The 23,410-nt window shown below is 35.9% G+C and overlaps 1 protein-coding gene across 3 annotated transcripts in view; it reads left to right on the top strand.

Annotated features, from left to right (window-relative positions):
• Window positions 1–22,527, top strand: part of LOC140163092 (dual specificity tyrosine-phosphorylation-regulated kinase 4-like) — a 61,615-nt gene extending 39,088 nt beyond the window's left edge. Inside the window, exons 6-14 of one of the 3 annotated variants that reach the window (XM_072186467.1) lie at window positions 1,115–1,251; window positions 5,874–6,014; window positions 8,033–8,253; window positions 9,392–9,564; window positions 9,944–10,004; window positions 10,556–10,685; window positions 17,111–17,250; window positions 18,951–19,105; window positions 21,388–22,527. In XM_072186467.1, coding sequence (XP_072042568.1) covers window positions 1,115–1,251; window positions 5,874–6,014; window positions 8,033–8,253; window positions 9,392–9,564; window positions 9,944–10,004; window positions 10,556–10,685; window positions 17,111–17,250; window positions 18,951–19,105; window positions 21,388–21,585 — 1,356 coding nt within the window. In that variant the 3' untranslated portion in view covers window positions 21,586–22,527. Of the gene's footprint in view, window positions 1–1,114; window positions 1,252–5,873; window positions 6,015–8,032; window positions 8,254–9,391; window positions 9,565–9,943; window positions 10,005–10,555; window positions 10,686–17,110; window positions 17,263–18,950; window positions 19,106–21,387 lie in introns of all 3 variants that reach the window. The other 2 variants (XM_072186466.1, XM_072186468.1) reach the window with 2 other exon arrangements.
• Window positions 22,528–23,410: the final 883 nt, after the last annotated feature.

Genomic DNA, 23,410 nt, shown 5'->3' with positions numbered 1-23,410 from the left:
TACCAAAGTCTTCAGCGGTTTCCCAATGTGTTCCAACATTGATTGATGGGGAGAGAGGAAGGGTTAATCATTGTTGTAGATGTCATGCTTGTTCCCAGGCAAAATATACGTCATTTCCATGATCATATGAAATTCTGCACGGAATTTCGACAGAGTGTACCAAGCGTTCCAAGGACTTTTTTCGTAGATTGTAGCTCTTTGGTGCAATTACAGGTTATAAACATTTAGGTGCGTAAATTAAATACAGAATACCTGAGCTAAGTATAATCAAATTTCATGCTTAGCTGCTTTTGAGTGGCTTCATGAATTTCTTGCAATATTATTTGCAAAATTTCAGTTGTCCATATACAACAAAACAAACAGTTCTAGCAAGCACAATATGTGGGGCTGAAATTTAGAATTAAAAACTAGTTAGTGACCAACCAAATAGCGGCATTTATAAAGATGAGTGGTGGCTGCAGGTGCAATAATTTGATTGATGATATTGATGTTTCAGTAATCATTCATTGTAAGTCATGACAAATTGCATTATTAGTATATATTTTTACCCTTTTGTCGGCGAGTCACTGACGTCAACATTGAAGCCACCTGTTTCGCGCCTGTATCTATGCAGCGACACTTTAAAAACCTGCGCATTGAACAAATTGAATGAAATGCGCAATCTCTGACTCACCACAACTTGCTCCCCCTCCCATTTCGACCTGCCAACAATTGCCCCCCCCTTTTGCTTGTTAGAAAATTCTTGCTTCCCTCCCATTTTAGCCTCTCCCCAGGGCTCATAATTATTACACAGCCCTTAAGTTGTTGTGTCTAAGAGAGAATGAAATACTATAACCAAAACTTGTGGGATTAAGCATATATAAATGTGTCTGTAAGTTGATCAAGTTGCTATATATTAAATCAAGTGATCTCCCTCCTAGTTCATTTTAATCCATTTTGAGATGAATTTTATATTCCTCAACATCCTTCACTGCCTTCAGAATGAATTTGGAGAAACTTGACAGTTGACACATGTTTTGCTAAGCTGGCCACTGCCTTTGCAATAACATGTCTTGCATATATATTGGAGTGTATTAAATAAAGCAATTTATTATGTTTTTTCTTTCCATTTCAGATTCTACATGACCATTTAGCCTTCCGATATGAAATCCTAGAGGTCATAGGTAAAGGGTCATTTGGTCAGGTCGTCAGGGCTATCGATCATAAGACTGGTAACTTAGTAGCTGTCAAAATCATCAGAAACAAAAAGAGGTAAGTGTTAATACTGGGAGGAAGGTCAAAATTCATCAAATTATAAGTTCCATATCAGAAATGATGTTTGGGTTTGATTCCTGAATTTAAATCCCTAATTATTTTGTTTGTAGAAACATTATTGATCGCAATACAAATATATTTACCGCTGTAATTTTCAGCTTTTATTACTACATTCGTCAACTCTTGTTGATTTTTCACAATGCCCTCTAATTAACTGATGCGCAGTTATTAACCTTAAACGGAATGACCCGATATCGCTTTTTGGCTTGTTGCATTAATTAATTTGTCACTGAAAACCCACCTCATGCTCTTACTTCCACCCTGGCTTCATGTGATCATTTTTTTTCCTGTAATGATACAGTTATTGGAATTTGTAGCTGTATGAATAGGGTGATTTTCTGTAGCATCAAAATTAATAAGTTATAACAGTCTGCTCGCATGAAACAGCCCAAAGTCCAACATAGTTATATCAATGGTGCTATCATGTGTGAGTGGAAAGCTAAGAAGGGCTGCTCAAATTATCTAAATCATTTCATTCAAATATGTTATTTTTTTAACTAAAAATCAACATTTTTGCCACTACCCATTCATATAGATGTGTGCTACATAAGCGTGTCAACAAATAGCACTAATCAATCTGGGAATGCCCCTTTAAGGTTAGAATCTACACAGAATCATTTTGTGATAACAATCTGTCACATTTGGAAAGTAATTATAGCTTCTTGAATACCACTGATTTGGCTATTCTATTTGAAATCCATACCCTCTATGGAAGATGTGACCTTAATCTTCCACATAGGGGGTGTAGATTTCAAATGGAATCACCCAATCAGGTAACCTCATTCACACTAGCTGGTGTGGAAGATTGATTAAGGTCTAGTCTTCCATAGGGGGTGTGTGGATTTCAAAGGAATAGCCCATTGCTGTTGGAAAGTAACCAAGTATGTCATTGTACTTTTCAGTGCAATAGATGATAGCTCTGTTAAAAAACTGGGAGTTCAGTATTTTCAAATCATGCAAAGAATGTAATAATTAGGGATTCATTCATATATTTTCATGACCAAACAGTCGTTTATGCCCGAGGGCATAAACAACCATTTAGTCATGAAAATATATGACATACATGTACCAGAACATTTTGTGATTCTTATTTCATCAAAATAATGACAAAAAATTACAAGTAACATAATTTAAAAAAATGATTTTCCTTCATTTTCTCTACCCCATGATCGCACATCCGGGGCACCGGGCATTATCATAGTTTATGCCTGGCTCTCGAACAATCACGCATGTTGTTACATAGCGAGTTTGTATAAACACTGGTTTTGTTGGTGCCTTTTAATGTTCTAGTGCAATGATGATGCAGTTGCCAACACAAATGGTGATCAATACCAAATGTCTTTTAATTGATATAAGCACTATTATATATTACCTACACCTAGACCAAAAACAAATAATGTTTTGAGCCATATTTTATCATTTATCAGAAAAAAAAACTACTATTATACCATTGTCTACATATTGTTAAATCTTTGTGGAAATATTCTAAATATTAATGTACATGTAAAATAATGCAAGAAGTGGTTCAATTTATGAATTGAATGACTGCAATATAAATGCCTAAATATTGCAATTCAAAGAAATGCTGTGCAAAAGTTTTGTATCAAATGATGAATAACCTTTAATACTCTTTCCCATGTAAGTCATTAGATCAATTAAGTAGAGCACTGGTCTTAAATTCAGAAGGCTTAATTGATGCATGTTATGGGTATTTTGACAGGATTCTAAAAAATCATTGATTTACAGTGCACTATGCACAGGCACCTAAACGTAACCCACAAGCCTTAGCACACTTAAAGGAATTTGCTGATAACTGTGGCCCAAGACACACCTATTAAACTGTTTAGCCTCATTCAGGAGTGCAGCTCTATACAGGCACAGAACCTTGATCAGCCTACATATAACCATCACAGCCAGGATCAGCTCCCCAATGTAAAACAGGCCAATTAGCAGTAAGTTTCTTGCCCAGGGGAATTTCAATCAAGCTAGCTCAATGTTGCCACAAGAACAGAAATACCGTAAAACCCCGTCTACAAGGATATACCCAAAAAACGCCCTCAATAAAATTGGTTGCTTTTTGTATTTGGAGTTTGAGCAAATATATACTGGCACTGGGTGGCTATGCATTCCATCTAAGTATGTTGTAACACCAATCAATTGTATTGACATAATAACGTCTGTTTCAGATATCAGGATCGTATAGCTCAATTGATAGAGCGTCAGACTTTGGAACTGAAGAGATGCTGAAGAGAGCATGGTCCGGGCACCGGTTCCGTTTTTCATTCTCGTTTAATTTTAACTTTTGACATGTTCTTTTATCTTTCTTCAAATCTACCTTTCTACTTTTAATTTTAGGTTTTTTTGTTTTTTTTAGTTTTTTTTAGTAATTTTGTGGTTTTATAGAAACTAGTAAAGCATTTTATTCTAAATAAAAGCGAAACCCACGGTTAGACAGATGTGTTGTAACTACTTGTCTGTCCTCGTCTTTGCAATAAAAACCTATGTTGCACCTTTGTGCCATCCCAATTCTTGAGGAATGGTAGGTAGGGTGCGTTTTTGGCTTAAGCACGATTTTGTTTCTACTTGAAATGAAATCAAAATAAATATTGTTCTGTTGCCACAATTGCAGTTTTTCAATAAAAAAATAGATGAGGAATAATAATTATTCCATATTTGAATCTATTGTCCCATCAAGAATAGAGTGTCTTCAAAAACTTTAATCTATTTATCTGACAATGGAAAGTATTCTGGTCATTCAATTTTGTTTCGCTTGGGTTTCGCTTGCACCTGTTATATCACAGGCGTTGGTAGAAAGGCACACTTCTCTTATCTTCACCAAGTAGTGATGCAAACACTAACATGATTAATTACCATAGCTAGCAATGGACATACACTATTTTTGTTCCACTTGAACCCATACTCATAGGCTATTACGCTGTCGATGTGGCGTAATTAATCGGATTAACTACCATAGCAATTGATGAATACAATTTCGAATATATAGCCCTGCACTTCATCGTTCACGTGGCACCTATGCATTGAACCATAGTTGTCAAAGAAATGCTAATCACTCGCCATGTAAGATTAGTATTTATGAAAAGAGTGGTATTCAATCTATGTTTGGTGACATACGCGGGTGATTAGTGCAATCTGCTTGATGGTAGTTATTGCGATTATTACGTCACTTCGACAGCGAATTGGAGTATAGACGAATCCAACAAGCCAAGTGATGGTCAGAATTTATTCGGCCATTATACGCTGGTGAAGTTACGTAATCGGATTAATTACCATAGCAATAGGTGAAAACAATTTTGAACATATCGCTGCGCTACAAGCAGGTTACACTCATCACCTGTACTGTGTATGTCTGCAATCATAGATTGAATACAATACTGGTCTTTTCAAAGATACTAATCTTACAGGTGCAGCATGATATGGTTCAATGAAGAGGTACCGCCTGAACGTATCAGTGTATAGCGCGTATATTCAAAAATTGTTTTCACCTATTGCTATGGTAGTTAATCCGATTATTACGTAACCATCGCCAGCGTATTGAATAAAACAGGAGGATGTGAGTTCATAAGGGCAATGTCGGGGATTATAGGTCACAATCGATGTGGAGAGATGAGAGGTCCGACCAACAGCCATAGCGAATGGTTCATGTTCAACTAATTCCAGCGGACGGTCTGTGGCTAGTAAGGAATCGTCTTTGACCACACGCGCAGATCTGTCTCGTCAGGAAGATATTTAATATCCCGAATTTATAATAGGCCTATGCCTACCAGTTCCATCGTATAACCGATCTGCTAGAGAATATTTGTTACCATGTTTAATAAATTCATTATTTATCGTATAATAAAATGTAGCCAAATGTATATATTATGTGTCACACGGTTTTCTGCTGAACCACTAGCAGGCTATGTTACCACATCTATGACAATGACAAAGGTGAATTTTGATGATTTTTACGATCGTCCGGATGAGCAAATCACTGAATGGGTCTTTAGTTCCTCCTCTCCTTATCCTGCCAATATTATATGAATCAAAGAAAAATAAAGAAAAATAAAATTAAACAAGAAAAAAAGACAACGAAAAGAAACAATAAAAGAAAAACAATAGAATAAATTAAACTAAATATGAAAAAAAAAATGATCACGAAAGGAGTCTTTAGAAAATGCAAGAAAATATAAATGAAAAGTTTGAACAATATTTTGTTTATAAAAGTTTGTGTGACCGTGATGAGGCTCGAACTCACCATCTTCCGATCAAAAGAACCAAAGTCTTATGCCTTGCCAAGTGAGCTATGCTCGTGAGATGCGAAATAAAGATAAAATAATACATTGTATACCTGCTTGTGTCGGTAAATGATTTGCTCAAATTCCATAATGTTATAATATTGTGGAGGGCGCTAGCGTGAAATATGCTATCATCACAGTCGCTACTATTCCTTATAGACGGGTTTCTACGGTATGGCACTACAGGTCTCAAACTTATAGCGCCTTACTGATTGAGATAACGGCACTGCTACATTTGTTCACTGCATTTATTGTTTATTGTAGATTTCACCATCAAGCTTTAGTGGAGGTGAAGATTCTTGATGCACTACGCAGAAAAGACAAGGACAACTCACATAATGTGATACATATGGGTGAATACTTCTACTTCAGAAACCATCTATGCATTACTTTTGAACTCCTAGGGTAAGTCAACATTATGAAAACGTGTCATGGTCGATGGGCATCATCTGCAGAATGATGCTTTCTGATCTTTACTCTTGGTTGGATGGATTCCGACTGTAGAGGGTGTACTATTGTCAGGAGAAGATCATGATTTGGGAAGCCCCCCTTGTCTCTGTTCATGACATTGGGCATTGAGGGATGGTTCCATGTAGGCGGCAGACAAGCATATTTTGCATCTGTGTTTTCTTGCCTGCATCATATGAATGTGCTTGCACCACTCTGCAGCATGAAATCTTCATCTTAAGAAGTCTACACTATAACTGGAGAAGAAGAGGTAACTTACAGAACTTAGGCCTAAAAAATATTGTTTGATTGGCATAACATAAAAAAATTAGGGTAGGTAAGTAGGGATTTTTTTACTTTTAAAACTGTACATTGCATTTGGTAAAGGCTTTGGAACTTTTTTTCTTCGTTTAAAAAAAAATTTAATTCAAAATTTTATTTTTTTTTAGCAAAAAAGAAAAAAAAAGTCAGGGTCAGGCCTACTTTTAGGGTGGGTCGGGTTACGCCAAGCAAATTTTTTTAGGCCTGATTGATGAAGGGAAATACTCTGTGCAAATTTAAATTAGAAACATTTGAGAATATCAGACAAACTGGGGATTGCTTGGAATACCGCAGCAGTTATGGTTTTTGTGGCAGTACTGAATAGAGCTTGCAAAACTAGGTCCTAACTACAGTTAGACCTCTTTGAAGTACGAAGTAAGGTACGCACATTTTGCATATAAGCGTATCGTGCACCGCGTATTAAGACGCTCATGTTGTGTGCGCCTAGCAGTGTGTTAATTCCTTTTGACATTATGGCGTGCAGAAACTGTGTAATTTGTGCGTACTTTACTTCGTACTTCAAAGTGGACAGACTGTAGCGCATGCTGGATGAAAGAGGTGATTAATCTGGTGTTTCAGTCAATATTAATGAGTGCCTATCAGTGTTCTAAATCGGTAAATAAACCTCTGGTATTTTACCAGGTAATTTTGGGTAAAATACCGTAATTTACCGTAAAATTTGGTAATAAAAGACACCAAAGGAAAAGATATTCTCTTAAAACATGATGCATGGTTAGAAAATGGAAAGGTTTCCCTCAGATTGCATTTAACACCATCAGAACATTCTGTTTTACTTGGAATACATATTATATTAAATGAGATTGATCGCTTGTACTAGGTATCAAAAACAGGATGCATGGTTAGAAAGAAAATCAAAGGTTTTCTTTAGATAATGCTGTTTTACAGGAATACATACTATACTAAATGAGATAAATTGCTATTAGTATTCAGAACATCTTAATATAGTACCAAAACACGATGCATGTTTAGAAAATCAAAAGGTTTCCTTCAGATAATGCTCTTTTACTTGGAATACATATTATACTAATTGAGATAAATTGCTACTAGTATTCAGAATATTTTTAAAAAGTACCAAAACACGATGCATGGTTAGAAAATTAAAAAGGTTTCCTTCAGATAATGCTCTTTTACTTGGAATACATATTATACTAATTGAGATATATTGCTACTAGTATTCAGAATATCTTAATATAGTACCTTTAGCTTTGATCAAAATTTATAATTTGCAATGCAATATGGGAGGCCAAATTGTTCAAAAAGGTCTCAAAAACAAACAAAGGTCTCAAAAACATGATGTATGGTTAGAAAATCAAAAGCTTTCCTTCAGGAAAAGGTCCTTACATGTAGTACTTTTATTCATCAAGATATTACAACAAAAGGGTTTAGTGCATTTTACATTTAAGGTTAGCAACTATTTTAAACTGTTGCGATTTGGCAGTATCTTGCGAATGGTAGTGAGCTTTGGCAAAAATTGCATTGATCATTTCAATATAATTTGGTAAATTACCAGGTAATTACCAATGTAACATACCTTTTATTTACCAATTTAGAACACTGGTGCCTATAGCTTGATTTTTTTATACATTGTTTTTGATCCTTGCATTAAAAGATCAACAATGTTTTTCTCTTTGCAGAATGAATCTATATGAACTTATAAAAAAGAACAACTTTCAAGGGTTTAGCATAGCTCTTATACGACGATTTGCCTATGCACTGCTCCAATGTCTACGCATGCTGCACAGGGAGCGCATCATACATTGTGACCTCAAGCCAGAGAACATATTATTACGACAGAAAGGTCAAAGTTCAATCAAGGTGATTGACTTTGGCTCCAGTTGTTATGAGCATCAAAGAGGTATGTAGCTGTACTGAACTGTAATGACTAGTTGTGGAGAAAATCAGCATTTTGATCCATAAATTTTGTGAACAACATAAACAAATTTCTTCAGTAAAAGTTTTTATCAATTTCAAAATCTAGATTATAAGATATGAAGATCTAGAAAAGCATTTTTGATTTTGAACTTTTTGACATTTGGGTCAAAATCATTTATTTTTATGATTTTCTCCAAAATTGAGAAGTTTTACATAAATCTGATGTCACAGTTGGATTTGTCAAATATTTGCCAAATTGTAAATATGTTTACTTTTAGATAATTTGGACTGACCCATGATTTTAGCAGTGTTCATAATTCCAGGGATAACACCATTCTTAATTTGATTAAGTTTTACAAATGCCAAACATTAATGTTTTCAGTATTATTGGAATGAGTTTACTAGACTATGCCATACTTGATTATTGAGAAATAAAAATATATTATTAATCATTTTTTCAATAAATAGTGATATAGGTTTAGATTAGTAACAATGAAAGTCCAGTATATATTGTGTGATATCAAATGCAACATATCTTGGCATAGGTATGACTCACTTGTTGGACTATTCTGAAAACCCGAAAATATCAACTATGAACATTCAATTTTTAGCAGGCACTTTGCCCGGGTACCTTGTCCCGTTCGATACATTTTGTTAAAATTTATCAGTGACTCTGAGATGTCAATCATACACGGCACCAATTGCACCAACATAAAGCACTGCAAATTCCACAGATAGTTGTATATGGTGTAACTTAGTGAAATCCAGGTATATTCCCGATAGCATCTCATAAATCAGTTTTGGACAATGACACGTGCCCTGAAGATTTAAATCATCACAAGATCTGGACGACCAATCACAAGGCAGATCCAGTTTCTGGGATAACTTTTCCATTGATGCCTGTGTGTAAAGGAAAAATTAATTTTAAGAAGTCCACTTGGGTAGTTAGCAAACAGAGATGAGTATCAGATTTGGAATCTATCAATTGTTTACAAATTAATACAAATTGGGGCGTATGTATAAATATTAAGAGTATGCGCGATGAGCAAGTGGACTACAGAGAAGTCTAATAATTTATTATGAATCAAAATTTTGCTTTGGTTTTTTTTTTTGATATACAGTGTACACCTACATCCAATCCCGGTTCTACCGGTCACCAGAGGTGATATTAGGCCTACCGTACGGCATGCCTATTGATATGTGGAGTTTTGGTTGTATATTAGCTGAGCTGTACACTGGCTATCCTCTCTTCCCTGGAGAGAATGAAGTAGAACAATTAGCCTGCATCATGGAGGTAAGTAGCACACAATTGAGACAAATAAAACTGACACACAAGAGGAATGTATGGGTTCTATTAAGAAGATCCCAAGGGATGTCACTTCCACCCCATGTACATGATTTTGCTTGGAATAGGGAAAATGCCCAAAACAAGAACAACAAGACCTCTGGAAATATAAATGTGATTATTGGCTTCCTTGACTCATTTCGTTTATTAATATTACACTGCAGTTTGTTTTAGTTTAATGGCTTAAAATGGAAACTATGTCTCCTGTCATCCAACTTGCCTTAAGCAGGAGAATTTTAACAGAAAGCCTTTTTTGGTTTTAACAGATTAGTGTTATTTCCCAATGTTAGTACAAGTTTTCTAATCAAAGATTTATTCTCCTTGTCAGGTTTTGGGCATGCCACCATCTCACATATTAGAAGAAGCCCAAAGGAGGAGACTGTTTTTTGGTAAGTATCAGAGATACAAAACCACAAAGTTAATCTTTCACAAACTAACTTATCTCAGTAGGCCTACTGCGGTAGGCCTACCAAAAGTGTCCTGACCAAAGTCATGTTCCATCTTAATGATGTCAAACAATTAAAGTATGTTCTACCATAAGTTGGCAACATGACCATACCCTATTTGTGTAAGATCCATGCATTATGGTGTAGGTCATGTTCCACCTTATACTTGACAGCCTTATTGGGCTATTTCATCTGAAATCCACACACCCCTGTGGAAGATTTTGGAAATATCTTCCACAAGGGGAGTATGAATTTCAAATGGAATTAACACATTAGGAAGCTCCATTTGAAATTCATTCTCCCTTTGTGGAAGATTCAGGTTGAATCTTTTACAGAGGGTGTATGAAATTCATATGGAGGTGCCTACTCCACAATTTCTACTATCTTCCACAGGGGGGGGGGGTGTGGATTTTAAATGGAATATTCCAATATGAGAGCTAAAATGAATGTATTCCTTACTGCCAATTATTTTGTTGTGTTTATTTTCCCATCAGATTCAAGAGGAAACCCCAGGTCCATAACCAATAGCAAAGGCATGAAGAGAAGACCTAATTCCAAAGATTTGAGCCATGCAATCAAAACCACAGATGCACTCTTCCTCAATTTTATCAGGAAATGTATTGAGTAAGTATAGAACTCTGGGAACAATATACAAGACATTGATGTACCGTACCTTTACAACAGCCCCACATAATAATTAGACTTGGACGACCAATTTCACTAACATTGTGTTGTGTAAGTGTTTTAACATATTGCAAGTCCCAAGTGTGTTGTAGCTCTTCAATAGGATTGATATGTTAGATTTGCAATGAGTTTAGATGGATTGAAGGGTTGATGGGTTGTTAATGACCCCGACACCCCCTCCCCTGTGATGTTTGGATATTCAGTGTAAGTAAAGGCATGATATCTAGTGTTTGTGGATGTCAACTAATTCTGATGCCCACTGCACCCAGCAGTTCTTTGGTACTTTTGTGCAAGGCACTACATAAATACTAATTTCATTTTGTAGCAGTTTAATTAGCTCAATCAGTAAGAAGCTCAAAGGTGAAAATGAACAGGCCTTTTTCAGCCCATTGCGTGCCTATGGTAGCCCATTGAGAATAAAAATCACAATACCATGCTGCACGTACCTTTTGTCCTGAATCAATATACAGTCTATACATAAAGATACCCAGCAAATAGGAAATGGTGAACTAAAATGGTTTCTTTGCAATTTGAGGTCAGAATTTGGGCTATTATTGTTGAATGGAGCCTATTGAACTGTGGCATTGGATATTATTACTGACTGTTACTAAAACAACAAGTCTGGTCTACCTGTATAAAACTTGGGTATCTGTAAGGCCCGGCAAAAAACGAGATCTCGCTTTTCACGCCGTGATTCACGCTATTAACCAATTATCTCGCTTTTTAAGAAAGTTCCCAAGCAGTATATACTTAGGGTCAATACGCCTATTCTCGGTCACACGCCTATTCTCGGTCAGTTTTACCGCTGACGATCGTTGCTTTAATTTTAGCCGTGTCTTCCGAACTTTGCGACTATAAATCATTTAGCCGTACCGGTGCTGCAGGTTTTGATGACATTTCAAGGTCACGGCAGCACAGTTCACCTCAAATAATAGCTTTTTAGATTGTATGATGACCTGAAAAATCGGCATTAAAAAATATAATAACGTCATTTAAGAGGTTTAAAATGGTTATATTGTAATATAATCAGTGATGCGAAATTGTACTTGCATTTTACCATGTTTTAAAGCTGTAATTTTAACAAGTTGATCCATCTGCATCGTAAATAACACCATAGCAAATGATTGGTGTTGTATTTATGTAAATTCCCATAGAAACAGGGGTGTCCGATAATAGGCATACGAATTCCATTGGCATTCCTATTCTCGGTCAGTGTTCAACAGTTTGAGCTAGGCCTATGTTGACATCGTTATTGCCATGCGTCCTAGAAATGATCATGCATGCGCACATGAGAGTGTTGCATTTTTCTGTAAAAGGCTTGATTATAGCCATTTGTCGAATACAAATGAGCGATGAGAAATTATTTGTGACCGTCGGTGCCGCCCGACACCCCCCTACTCCTTCCTTACCCCTCCTATCCTGTTGTATTCTCGGTCGGAAAAATTGGGTCAACAATGTCATTATTTTGTCTGCAAAAATGGCTCCTGCCCTGGACCGAGAAAGGCGCTATAACTGACAATTGCGCAGATAGCATACACTCTCCTTGGGCCTACACGGCATGCTATTAGCGCAATTTTGTTAATTACATTATACACATATTATTAGCACAAATAGCACCGCTATTTTCATGGGTATGCTATTTGTGCCTCGACAGTGTTATTTTTTGAGGACTTAGAATAAAACCATTAGGGACATTAAAATGGCTTTAAATGTTATTAGCGCAATTAGGCCTATGCTATTTTTGAGTTCTCCTATTAGGCCTACACTTTAAGGGATGTTATTAGCACTGTTGTGATATTATTAAAATGGTTTAGGCCTTATAGCGTGCTATTAGTTCTATGGTTTAGGCCTTATAGCGTGCTATTAGTGCTATGGAAATGGTTTGAGGGTCTTGGGGGCCTATAATGCGTTATTATCGCAATTATGTTATTTTTGAATTCTAGTACACTTGGAGGGATGCTGATTGTGCTATTCTTAAAATGGTTTAGGCCTTATAGTGTGTTATTAGCGATATTGTGCTATTCTTAAAATGGTTTAGGCAGCGTGCTATTAGCGCTATTGTGCTATTCTGTAAATGGTTTAGGCTCTATAGCGTGTTATTAAGCGCAATTATGCTATTTTGAAATCTCCTAGAGGATTATATTAGCGCTATTGTGATATTCTTATAATGGTTTAGTCCAGGAGCAAGATCACACAGGGGCCCTAAATAAGGAGTTTGTTCAGGTAGGTAGTGGTTTCAAATTGTGGTATCACATTTTTTTACAGGTCATTTTATATATGGACGTATAATCACATAAAATCACGAAAATAGGACAAAATTAAGGGGGTAGGGGAGATATAAATTCCCATAACTCAACTTTTACTCATAATAATGAATTTATTTTGGTATGAATATGTAGCTAATTGATTGTTCTAACTTCCTAGTATTATTTGAAAACAAACATAGGATTCATTAGATCATGATTGGAAGTAGCCAGTCCATACGCTAATAGAAAATCAGATTTTTCACAACAATGTGTAGGGTGGGTGTTTTTGTGACACAGGCTTCAAATTTTACTATTGTGCCAATTTCTATTTTCAATATTAAGTTTCCATTTTTTAATTTTGTTTTTAATATCAAGCATATCTAGCCAAACATTAATGTTCTGGTTCAAAGATTTATATATGTGCATGTTTGTTTGCATGTTGGTTTGTGTTGTGTGGGTTTGGGGTAGGTGTGTGTGGGTATGTGGGGGTGGGTGCGGGATGTGTATAGGGTTCGGGGCTGGGGTGTTTCACGTGTCTTGATATGTCACTCGGCTGAACTATATAAGTTCTATTAACAAAATTTGTTTGGTAAGTTACCATTCATGTAATATTTTGAATATTTATAGGTGCGGTGAGATCAACCACTGCTTGTCAGGAAAATAGTCTGAAAATGTAAAAAATAGTAACTACTTTTCCACATGTAGCAGCGTGTGTAACAATATTAAGGGGTAGGGGAAATATAAACCATCATAACTCAACTTCAACTCATGATAATGAATTCATTTTGGAATTAATATGTAGCTAATTGATTGTTCAAACGTTTTAGTATTATTTTAAAGCAAAGCAAACATTAATTGTCAGGTAGATAGACTTAAAATGTAAGAAAAGGTTAATTTTCCATGTATAACCATGTCAAATATGGTATTATTAAGGGTTAGGGGAAATAAAAACCACCATAACTCAACCTTTACTCATAATAATGAATTCATTTTGGTATCAACATGTAGCTAATTTATTGTTTTAACTTTCCAGTATTATTTTTAACAGAAAAACCATCAGATAGACATAAAATGTGAGAAAATGTTAATTTTCCAATGTGTAACAGCGTAAAATATGACAATATTAAGGGGTAGGGGACGTACAAACCAATATAACTCGACGTTTATTCATTATAATTTATTAATTTTGGCATCAATATATAGCTATTTGGTTGTTGTAATCTTTTGAAGCAAAATAACCATTAGTTCTTTGTTGGATAGACATAAAATGTTAAACAATATAAATTTTTCATGTGTAGCAGCGTAAAATATGACAATATTAAGGTGTAGGGGACATTCAAATCACCAAAACTCAAGTTTTATTGATGAAAATTAATTCATTTTGGTAACAATAAGTAGCTAATTGATAGTTCTAACTTTCTAGTAATATTTTAAAAGCAATTAAACCGTTAGTTGTCAGGTAGATAGACATAAAATGTACGAAAATTTTGATATTCCATGTCTAACAGCGTAAAATATGACAATATTAAGGGGTGTAGGGAACATACAAATCACCAAAACTCAAGTTTTAGTGATGAAAATGATCAGTATGTAGCTAATTGATAGTTCTAACTTTCTGGTATTATTTTAAAAGCAATTAAACCGTCAGTTGTCAGGTAATAGATAGACATAAAATGTACGAGAATGTTAATATTCATTAACATCGTAAAATGTGACAATATTAAGGGGTAGGGACATACAAATCACCCCTGATCGGGAGTCGCTTGTCTTGAATTAATTATTTCTGGCTTGCCATCCCCCCTTACCCTCCCACAAGGCTCATAATTATGCACAGCCCCTAAGCAATGTCAACTCTCAAGCATCACGCCAAGGTAAAATCATACGGATCGTCCAAAGAATAAAGTGAAAAAAAAAATCTGAATATTAACATGTGGCATTGGACGGCGCGGTATCCGGTATTGCAATAGCAATTTTGTTTTAAAAAGTAGTTTAAGGTTGGTCTGAACCCTGGAATTACGGAAAGTTTTGGGCCTCATAACTTCTAAATTGTTGGTCTAAAGTATATAAAAGTATACATATTTAGAATGGCAAAGACTTGATAAGTTCATCTGTGAGGTCAAATTTGGGCCAAAATGGCACTTTTGGCCCCAAATTCCAAATATAACGGTTTTTGGCCCACTTCTTTTTTGTGCACCGTAACAAAAAAATTCTTGGCCAAATTTTTTAAACTAATTTTTAAAAACTAGATCAAAATATCTAGGACCCGTTTTTTCATTTTTTGAATTTTGACCAATTTCACCAAAAATATTTGAAATTTGTGCCAAAATCGGGCTTTTTATGATTTTTTGAAAAATCAGCATTTTTGACCATTTTTGGCGCAAATTTCTCAAAGTTAGTCGAAATAAAAAAAAATGAAAAAACGTGTCCCAGATAATTTGATCTAGTTTTTAAAAATTAGTTTCAAAAAAAATTTGGCCGAAGAATTTTTTTGTTACGTTGCACAAAAAATAAGTGGGCCAAAAACCATTATTTTTAGATTTTGAGCCAAAAGTGCCATTTTGGCCCAAATTTGACCTCACAGATGAACTTATCAAGTCTTTGCCATTCTAAATATGTATACTTATATACTTTAGACCAACAATTTAGAAGTTATGAGGCCAAAACTTTCCATAATTCAGGGTTCAGACCAACCTTAAGGGGAAAAAGATACATTTGGTTAAAAAAAAAGTTTCTAGGTTATTATAGGTCCACAACCACCTACTTAAACAATTTTTTAGTCGGCCGAGAAGTTGACAGCCCTGCGCGCATGCAGACTTGGGTCACCATGATTGTGCCTAATAATAATTAATAAAGCGCTGCGAATCACCCGACTACCGCGATACCGCTCTTTTTTTTAGAAAGGACATTTAGGATCGTCAAATTGAATAATATATCTAGGTTAGTCCTTCAATCTTTTTAAAGCTAGGCCTACATCATATTACCTGGTTCCCCGGACTGGTTCTGTCATTATTCTCTTTCATTAATTTAACCATCATCATTGATCATACGCGTCAAGTTAGTCTACAGGTGCGCCGGCCGGCGGTAGCTGCCGACAAGAAAGTCACGACGCGTCGGGCGTGCCACCGCATTCCGCTGTGCGCTCCCACGAAATATGACCGCCTCGGACCCCGATCGGATGGTACGAAAATTTTTGCCAATAAACCGTTTTGAAAGGATCGGTCCTTGTCAATATATCTGAGAATACTGCACACGTATTTTTATTATGCGTTTAAGTTATCAAAACCGCATCATACCGATCAACCATGCTTCCAAAGAGAATGACCGAGAATAGGTATAGAAAAACTATACGGTGGCCGAGAATAGGAGTTTAGTGACCGAGAATAGGCGTTGTCGTCAACTTTGACCTTTTGACCTTGTACTTCCAATACAAGTTCAATGGAAGATGTCATGCAGGGTATGTTAAACCAGATGTTGTGGGGAATACACATTCCCATATAGCTAACTTTTATAATTATTTACACAAGAAATAGAGCGGGTTGTTTCTTAAGTGACCGAGAATAGGCGTATTTACCCTACTATAAAAATGTTGCTTTATGCCATAAAAGTTCGTTGAATTCGATGAAATGAACTTCAACATTGGAAAAGTGTGCAGAATTCAACAGCATTGCAAGGTGCAAACTGAAAGCCATGCTTTACTTATAAAAAATGACATTTCATTGCAAATGAGTTCAAGTTTAGGCAAAAATATTGTTATATTTATTGAATTATTGGAATATTTTGACTATAAAACATATATAATTCAAGGTCAAATTTTTGTCACTTTTTTGCCGACTGACGCCGGCAGCATGCAGCAGTTCTGTTGACATCTTACATCTAAATTGACCGAATCTGAACAACAGAGGGCAGGCCACAGTATTTTTCTTTTTCGGATTTTCGGGGAGTTTTAAAGCTTCTTGTGCCCTTTTCCGGGGGAAATCTTGCTTTTCTCTCTCTTCAATATTTTGGATCTTGTTTTTTACTTCAAAAAATTGTGTTTTTTGCTGGGGCCTAGGTATCTGGTTGTGGTTGTGATGCTTATATGTAGGTACTCTATAAATCACTGTGCTGTTTTTGTTATAGATGGGATCCATCAGTAAGGATGACACCAGAACAAGCATTACAACATGAATGGATCCTGGAAATCAAACAGAAAACCAAAGACGCAAAGATGACAACGGGTCGTAAACATCGGCATCATCATCAAAGCACAGACAACTCAAGTGAAATCAAAGGTTAGTATGCAATGCCTTAAGGCAAGTCCGAGCGGTGCTCAAATATTGAGATAAATAAAGCCCACACTCATAGGGAAAGGTATGGGTTCAACTTATACATGAGATCCCAAGGCTCATTGTAATGGGTTTTATTTTTCCCCCATGTGCATGATTTTCATTGGGAGGAGGGAGATAGCAAAACTTTTTGTTTAGACCTATTGTTTGTCATAACTCAATAACTGCAAAACATGGGAAATATAAATGTGACCAGTGGCTTGCTTGACTCATTTCCTATAAGATCAATGTATTCATGTAAATCTGCAGAACTAAATTGTATTATTGAAGCAAAATAACAAAAATTGGAAAAATATGACTTGAAGGCTCTTACCTTGGTTATTATAAAACAAATCAATGGAATTACTGTTTATAATATTTGATTATATAGGTGAAAAATCAGGGAAGAGAATAGACCATTTAATTATTTAGTATACAATCTCGCTCCCACCCTAAAGCAGTATGCAGACTCCGATTATTAGACGTACAATATTGTATGTAACATATCTAAGTTATTTAATCTATTACCATTCTATTTCCAGTAATGTTTAAGTTCTAACGAATGTTTGATGACGTAAAATCGATAATATGTTACGTATAATATCGGGTCGAAATACATTATCGATTTTACGTCATCAAACATTCGTTAGAACTTAAACTTACTGGAAATAGAATGGCAATAGATTAAATAACGTAGATATGTTACATACAATATTGTACGTCTTATAAAAAGTCTGCATACTGCTTAATGCAGCTTTACACATGGTATTTGTGAATGCAATGGGATCATGGTATGCAATGGAAAATATACATCTTGGAGAAAGAGAATTGATTGTGATATAGTCATATCTTGATGAAATGGTACTATACAAAATGTATGTGTGTATGGATGCCTGGAAATTTGTATATTTATGGGAACATTTCTCCATTCAGTACTATCCTTATGGAGCTGTGTTTAGCTTGTGGGGACAAAAGCCATGTTCCCATAAGCTAAATATGTTTTAAAATGACCTATTGGGCATACCGTGTGAAGCCCACCTCCTTAGGAGCAAGTCTTTGCAGGGTATGCCTTATGAGGACTTGAGCCTTGTGGGGACATTTTGTTCTCATAGAGGTAGTACAGAACTTGTAACGTCCCCACAAGGTTTACACACACCCGTCCCCATAAAGACAAGAGTGTCCGTATGTGTGTAGAGAGGTGTGTGTATTTATGTGAAAAGGAGGGAAAGCATATACCGGTACTTAAAATGAATGCTTTTGGCAGAAAGCATTTCTAACTGTACATTCTTTTGGTGTGTAACAGTGCAAGAATGTTCAATCAATCAATCAACTTTATTTCCATAATTAAAATTACAAAATCAAACAAAACAAAACTACAACGATTATGGAGGAGCAGTCCAAAGGCATGAGGCAGTGATTAGCCATGAAAATGAAATAAAATACTTCAACTTAATCATTACTTTGGAAACTTAGGAGCTCCAATCCACTGGTTAATATCAAGGCAATACAAAGGTCAGTGAGTTGCAGAGTTTATCAAGATGCAAGGTATGCAGTGTGACTGGGTGCAGACTGAGAAAGCATGCATTAAATTTGTTATCAGTATTGTAATTCATTGATTGTGTTATTTATTGCATCGATTTATTATTACATTGCAGAGAAAATAAGTGATAGAGAAGGCACAATAATCTTGAAGAAAGATGGTTCTGCTGTGAGACGTGAAAACACCATTCATGTAATCAAGAAGAAAAGTAATTTTGTAACTCAGTTAGAGAAACAAACAAATGATGCATCAGAGAAACCTGTTAACAAGGTAAGGACTTGATAACAACTTGTAACTGACTCTGAAAACACCAGTCAATGTTTTATTGGAGTCATTTTGTTTTCCTGTGCCACAATTTTGGTTATACTCTGTTTGGCTTCCTCAAGAGAGTGACGTCAGTACTTAGTCTGAATTACTTTGCGCGTGTGTACAGATGTACGGCCATTTGATCTCGCGTGTACATTTGTACCACCTTTGATGTAAACTCAGTTCTGTGAGTGCACGATTTAATACAATGCGCAATAGAGCATGCACTGATGTCACTCTCTCAAGGAAGCCAAATGGACTAGAAAAGGTTACATTGATCTTATAATAGCTTAAGCTCAGAGGATGATTCAATGTTTTATTGGAGTCAGTATTTATTTTGTTCTTCTGCGCCACAATTTTTACTATACTCTGTTTGGCTTCCTCGAGAGAGTGACGTCAGTACTTTTCTGAGTTACTTCATGTGTGTACAGATGTACGGCCATTTGATCTTTTGTATACAGATGTACTTATTTATCTTTGTAAGTTGGCAAATTCATGACTGATTTCTCTCCAGCATACCTTCAACACCATTTTTTACCCTGATGTGGCAGTGATGTCAGTGCGCATTTCATTAGGCACAGCCTCAAATCAATAACGTTTGCTGAAAGCACTGGTGTACACACACACGCTCTTATAGATGCCACATAATTGCTCAAGTAAAACAGCTGCGTCGATGCATTGGCATCACTGCCACATGAAGGTGAAAAATTTAGAGAATAAAGGTATTGTTTTTAGCCGCTGGAGTGCATCTATCGTCTCATATAACACGGGCGACATCATTATTTTATTCGCCTCGTTGTTTTACGCCAAAAATAATGATGTCGCCCGTGTTGTATGAGACGATAGATGCACGACAGCGGCTAAAAATAATACCTTTATTCTCATTCTTAAACACTTAAATTCAAATAAAAATATCATAAGTATTACAAATTTTAATCAAATTACATTCTACAAGGAATTACCTAGGGCTTAAAATCGATCAGTCCCTGTGTTGCTATGCGCCTCCGATTGGTTCAAATAGCGAGTACACGTATCGCGTCGATGCACACACGCTGACCCGTGTGATATCGTGTCATATCACATGGGTAAGAACCTTTTAAATTGTAGGAACATCTCAAGGGTTTAAGAATGTATTATCAATATGTTAATCCTGGGTTTCTATTCAAAATCGCGTGGCGCGTCTCATTTTCCGAGTTAACAAGCGCACTAGTGCTGCGCCTCTGTTGCGAGAGTTGCATTGGTTGCCTGTCCAGCAGAGAATCGATTTCAAGATTTTGGTGCATGTGTACAATTGTCTTCACGGTTCATCGCCAAAATATTTGCAGGACCTTCTTCACAAGTACAGTTGTAACCGTGGTGGTCCATGCAAGATGTCACCCGTCTTGCAATCCCCAAAACTAAAAGATCTTATGGGGATAAATCTTTTTCTGTTCAAGGACCTAGGTTATGGAACAATTTGCCTTCCAATTTGCGCGAGGCTCCTAATGTGCAATCCTTTAAGAAACTTTTAAAAACCCACCTGTTTCCAAAATATTAGGTCTTTTTTATGTATTTTCATAGACCTGTTTGCAGGTATTCACTCCCGATGTGTACAAGTTGTACTTTTTAAACATTGCTGTTTGATAATAATATGTATTTTATAATGATATATGTCCCTATTTGGGTTCAAGTGTATTTTTAATTATTTTAATTGTGAATCAGATGCTGCACATATCTGTTTTATTCAAATTTTTGATGTAATTATGAGTATATTTTACCACGTTGTGATATATTGTTGTTCTTAATGCCATGCTGTGTATTTTTGATGTATTTTTCTTTTTCTTTGTACAGCGCATTGGTCCATGGGAAATGCGCTTTATAAGTTCTTTGAAATAATAATAATAAATAATAATAATATTCAGAAAGGGCAAAAGCCTGGTTGTTGAGAGATTTGTCTGTTTCAGCTGGAGCTAGGAGACACTGGATCCAAAAAAGGGCTGAGTTTACAGCTCTTTCTTCCCAAATTTATCCCAAAAATGTGTCTCCAGAGTGGGTACTCGGCCTCCTACTATTGCCCTGGTTTTGCCCTGTACTAATGCCCAAAACCTATGACCCTTTTAATGTCACTATGTCATGTATCTTTACCTGAGGTGGAGTGCCTGCACACAGCTCCTCCTTCAAGCCATATAAGTCCCTATTACTGATTTTCATGTTTTTGCAGGTATGAAAATATGCTGATTAAGTAGGTATTGTTTTCATATTTACAGGTGAAACCATTGATGCCGGGCAAAGATCAGAATCGGTTGCCGGATACCATCAAACCACTCACTATCAACAACTTTGTCACAGAGAAGGAAAAAGCTGATCATAAAACTAAGGCAACTGGCACAGTAGTCACAGAAAAAGTGGCTGATACAGATGTGAATGACAATAAGAAAGCTTTCCAATTACCGCCATTAGTTTAGTCTATACATGCAGATGTCAACGTGGTGTGAAACAACTAAAGTATGTCAGCCATGTATGAAACAACTGAAAAGTCATCATTTTGTGCAAGATATTTAAGTAAGCATCATCTGTGTGAGCCAGAGAAGACATCAGTTTATATTTATATATTTTGGAAATCAACATGAAAGGATGTGTGTGAATATGGAACTAGCAGTTGGACTTTGAGTAGTGTTTCTTGAAAATGACTCATCTTTTTTGTTTTCAGAGGATATCTTCCCACCTTGTGAACTTATATTTGAGAAATGTTATATTTTTTGGAAAGTATGTGGCTGTACGCAAATGATTAATTAGTAGCAGCAACTCGGATCTGTGGAATATTGGCCATTTATTTTTAATGTAAAAGAAAGATAACTACGTAAATTTTTCCAAGTTATGAATTTTAATTTGCATAATTGGCGCAAAGATTTTTTATTATTATGGCACCAGAAATGAAATCTTCAGGGCATTTAAATAATAGGTGTCATATTTTAACATTAAAACAAACAATAATCTGCAGCATTGTGCTAAACTCCTGATTTTTGTGAATGAATTTGAAACCAGTGAAAAACGTGTAATCCATTCTGTTGTTGCCATATCTGAGGTTTGTGTCAACCATGTACACCATGTACATTTATTATTACTAGCTAGATGAGTAAATGGGAGCGTTCACTATAACATGAAGAATTACTGAACAGGTAGAATCATTTATAAAGGTACATTTTATTTATCTAAATCTGTCTCTTCTTACATTTTCTTTTTTAGTTTCTTCTGCTTAGCTTGTGATTTCCCGTTTCCATGTTTTTTATTTAATTCTGTTCTCATTATTTGAGCTTCTTTTTTCCCTTACATTTCCTGATTAGTTTCTTTCCTTCTTTGTTTCGCTCCCGTTTCATTTAGTTACTTTAACCCGTCCATGTACCTTTTTGTCCTTTATTTTTCCTTCTTTCCGTATTATCATGTCCACTGGTCTCTGGCTCGCTTGGTCGCGTGGCTCTCGCGCCGTTCTGCCACGCATTGGCGTAGTCTTGGCGTTACGCGACGCATGGCGCTTGACGCACTGCCGGCCAGCTGCAGTGACGCGTGAGGCTGGTAACCGATTTTCATAATAAAAACCCCGTTTTTACCCATATTTTCACCGTTTTTGCAGCCAATTCTTGACCATTTCCAACCAAATTTTTGCATAACCGTCTCGGTAAGTTCCTCGATCTCCCGTATGAATTTGGCGACATTTGGATCGAAACTGACGGAGCCTTTATGTGCATACATAGATACATAGATACATAGGTACATACATAGATACAACATTCCCCTATTTATAGTAAGATGATATGAAGCACATTCTTTACCAGCTTTTGAACAGTATAAATTCTATCATTCATACATAAATTCTAGACAGGTCATTGGTTTCATATTTTACCATCAGCCTCTCTATGTGGTAGTTTTTACCATCAATGCTGCGCATAGTATGTGTGTACCAGGCTGTGTATTCACTCTTATCTCTTAGACTCACCAATTCAGTCATGGAGTTGATCCCAAAATGTGAAGTAATCACAGCAAAACAGGGATGAAAGTATTTGTTTCCTACCTTAAATCTTATTTAAGTAATAGAATTTATGTAGGAGTGGTATAAAACAAAATTAATATTAAATGTTTTAAATTTGTGTAATGGTCGAAATATTATCACTATAATATTTTGCAGTAAACCTTTGACGAGAGCGTATTTTAAGCGTACATCACATATTTACTGCATTGAAACACACTTTGTCTCCGACTGGCTCTTGAGGCAATCTGCTGTTGCCAAGTGAA

Source organism: Amphiura filiformis, chromosome 10 (assembly GCF_039555335.1).
Source record: "Amphiura filiformis chromosome 10, Afil_fr2py, whole genome shotgun sequence".
Classification (NCBI taxonomy): Eukaryota; Metazoa; Echinodermata; class Ophiuroidea; order Amphilepidida; family Amphiuridae; genus Amphiura; species Amphiura filiformis.
The sequence above is the reverse complement of the archived record's forward strand: the minus strand, read 5'-3'. Positions and strand labels throughout refer to the sequence as shown.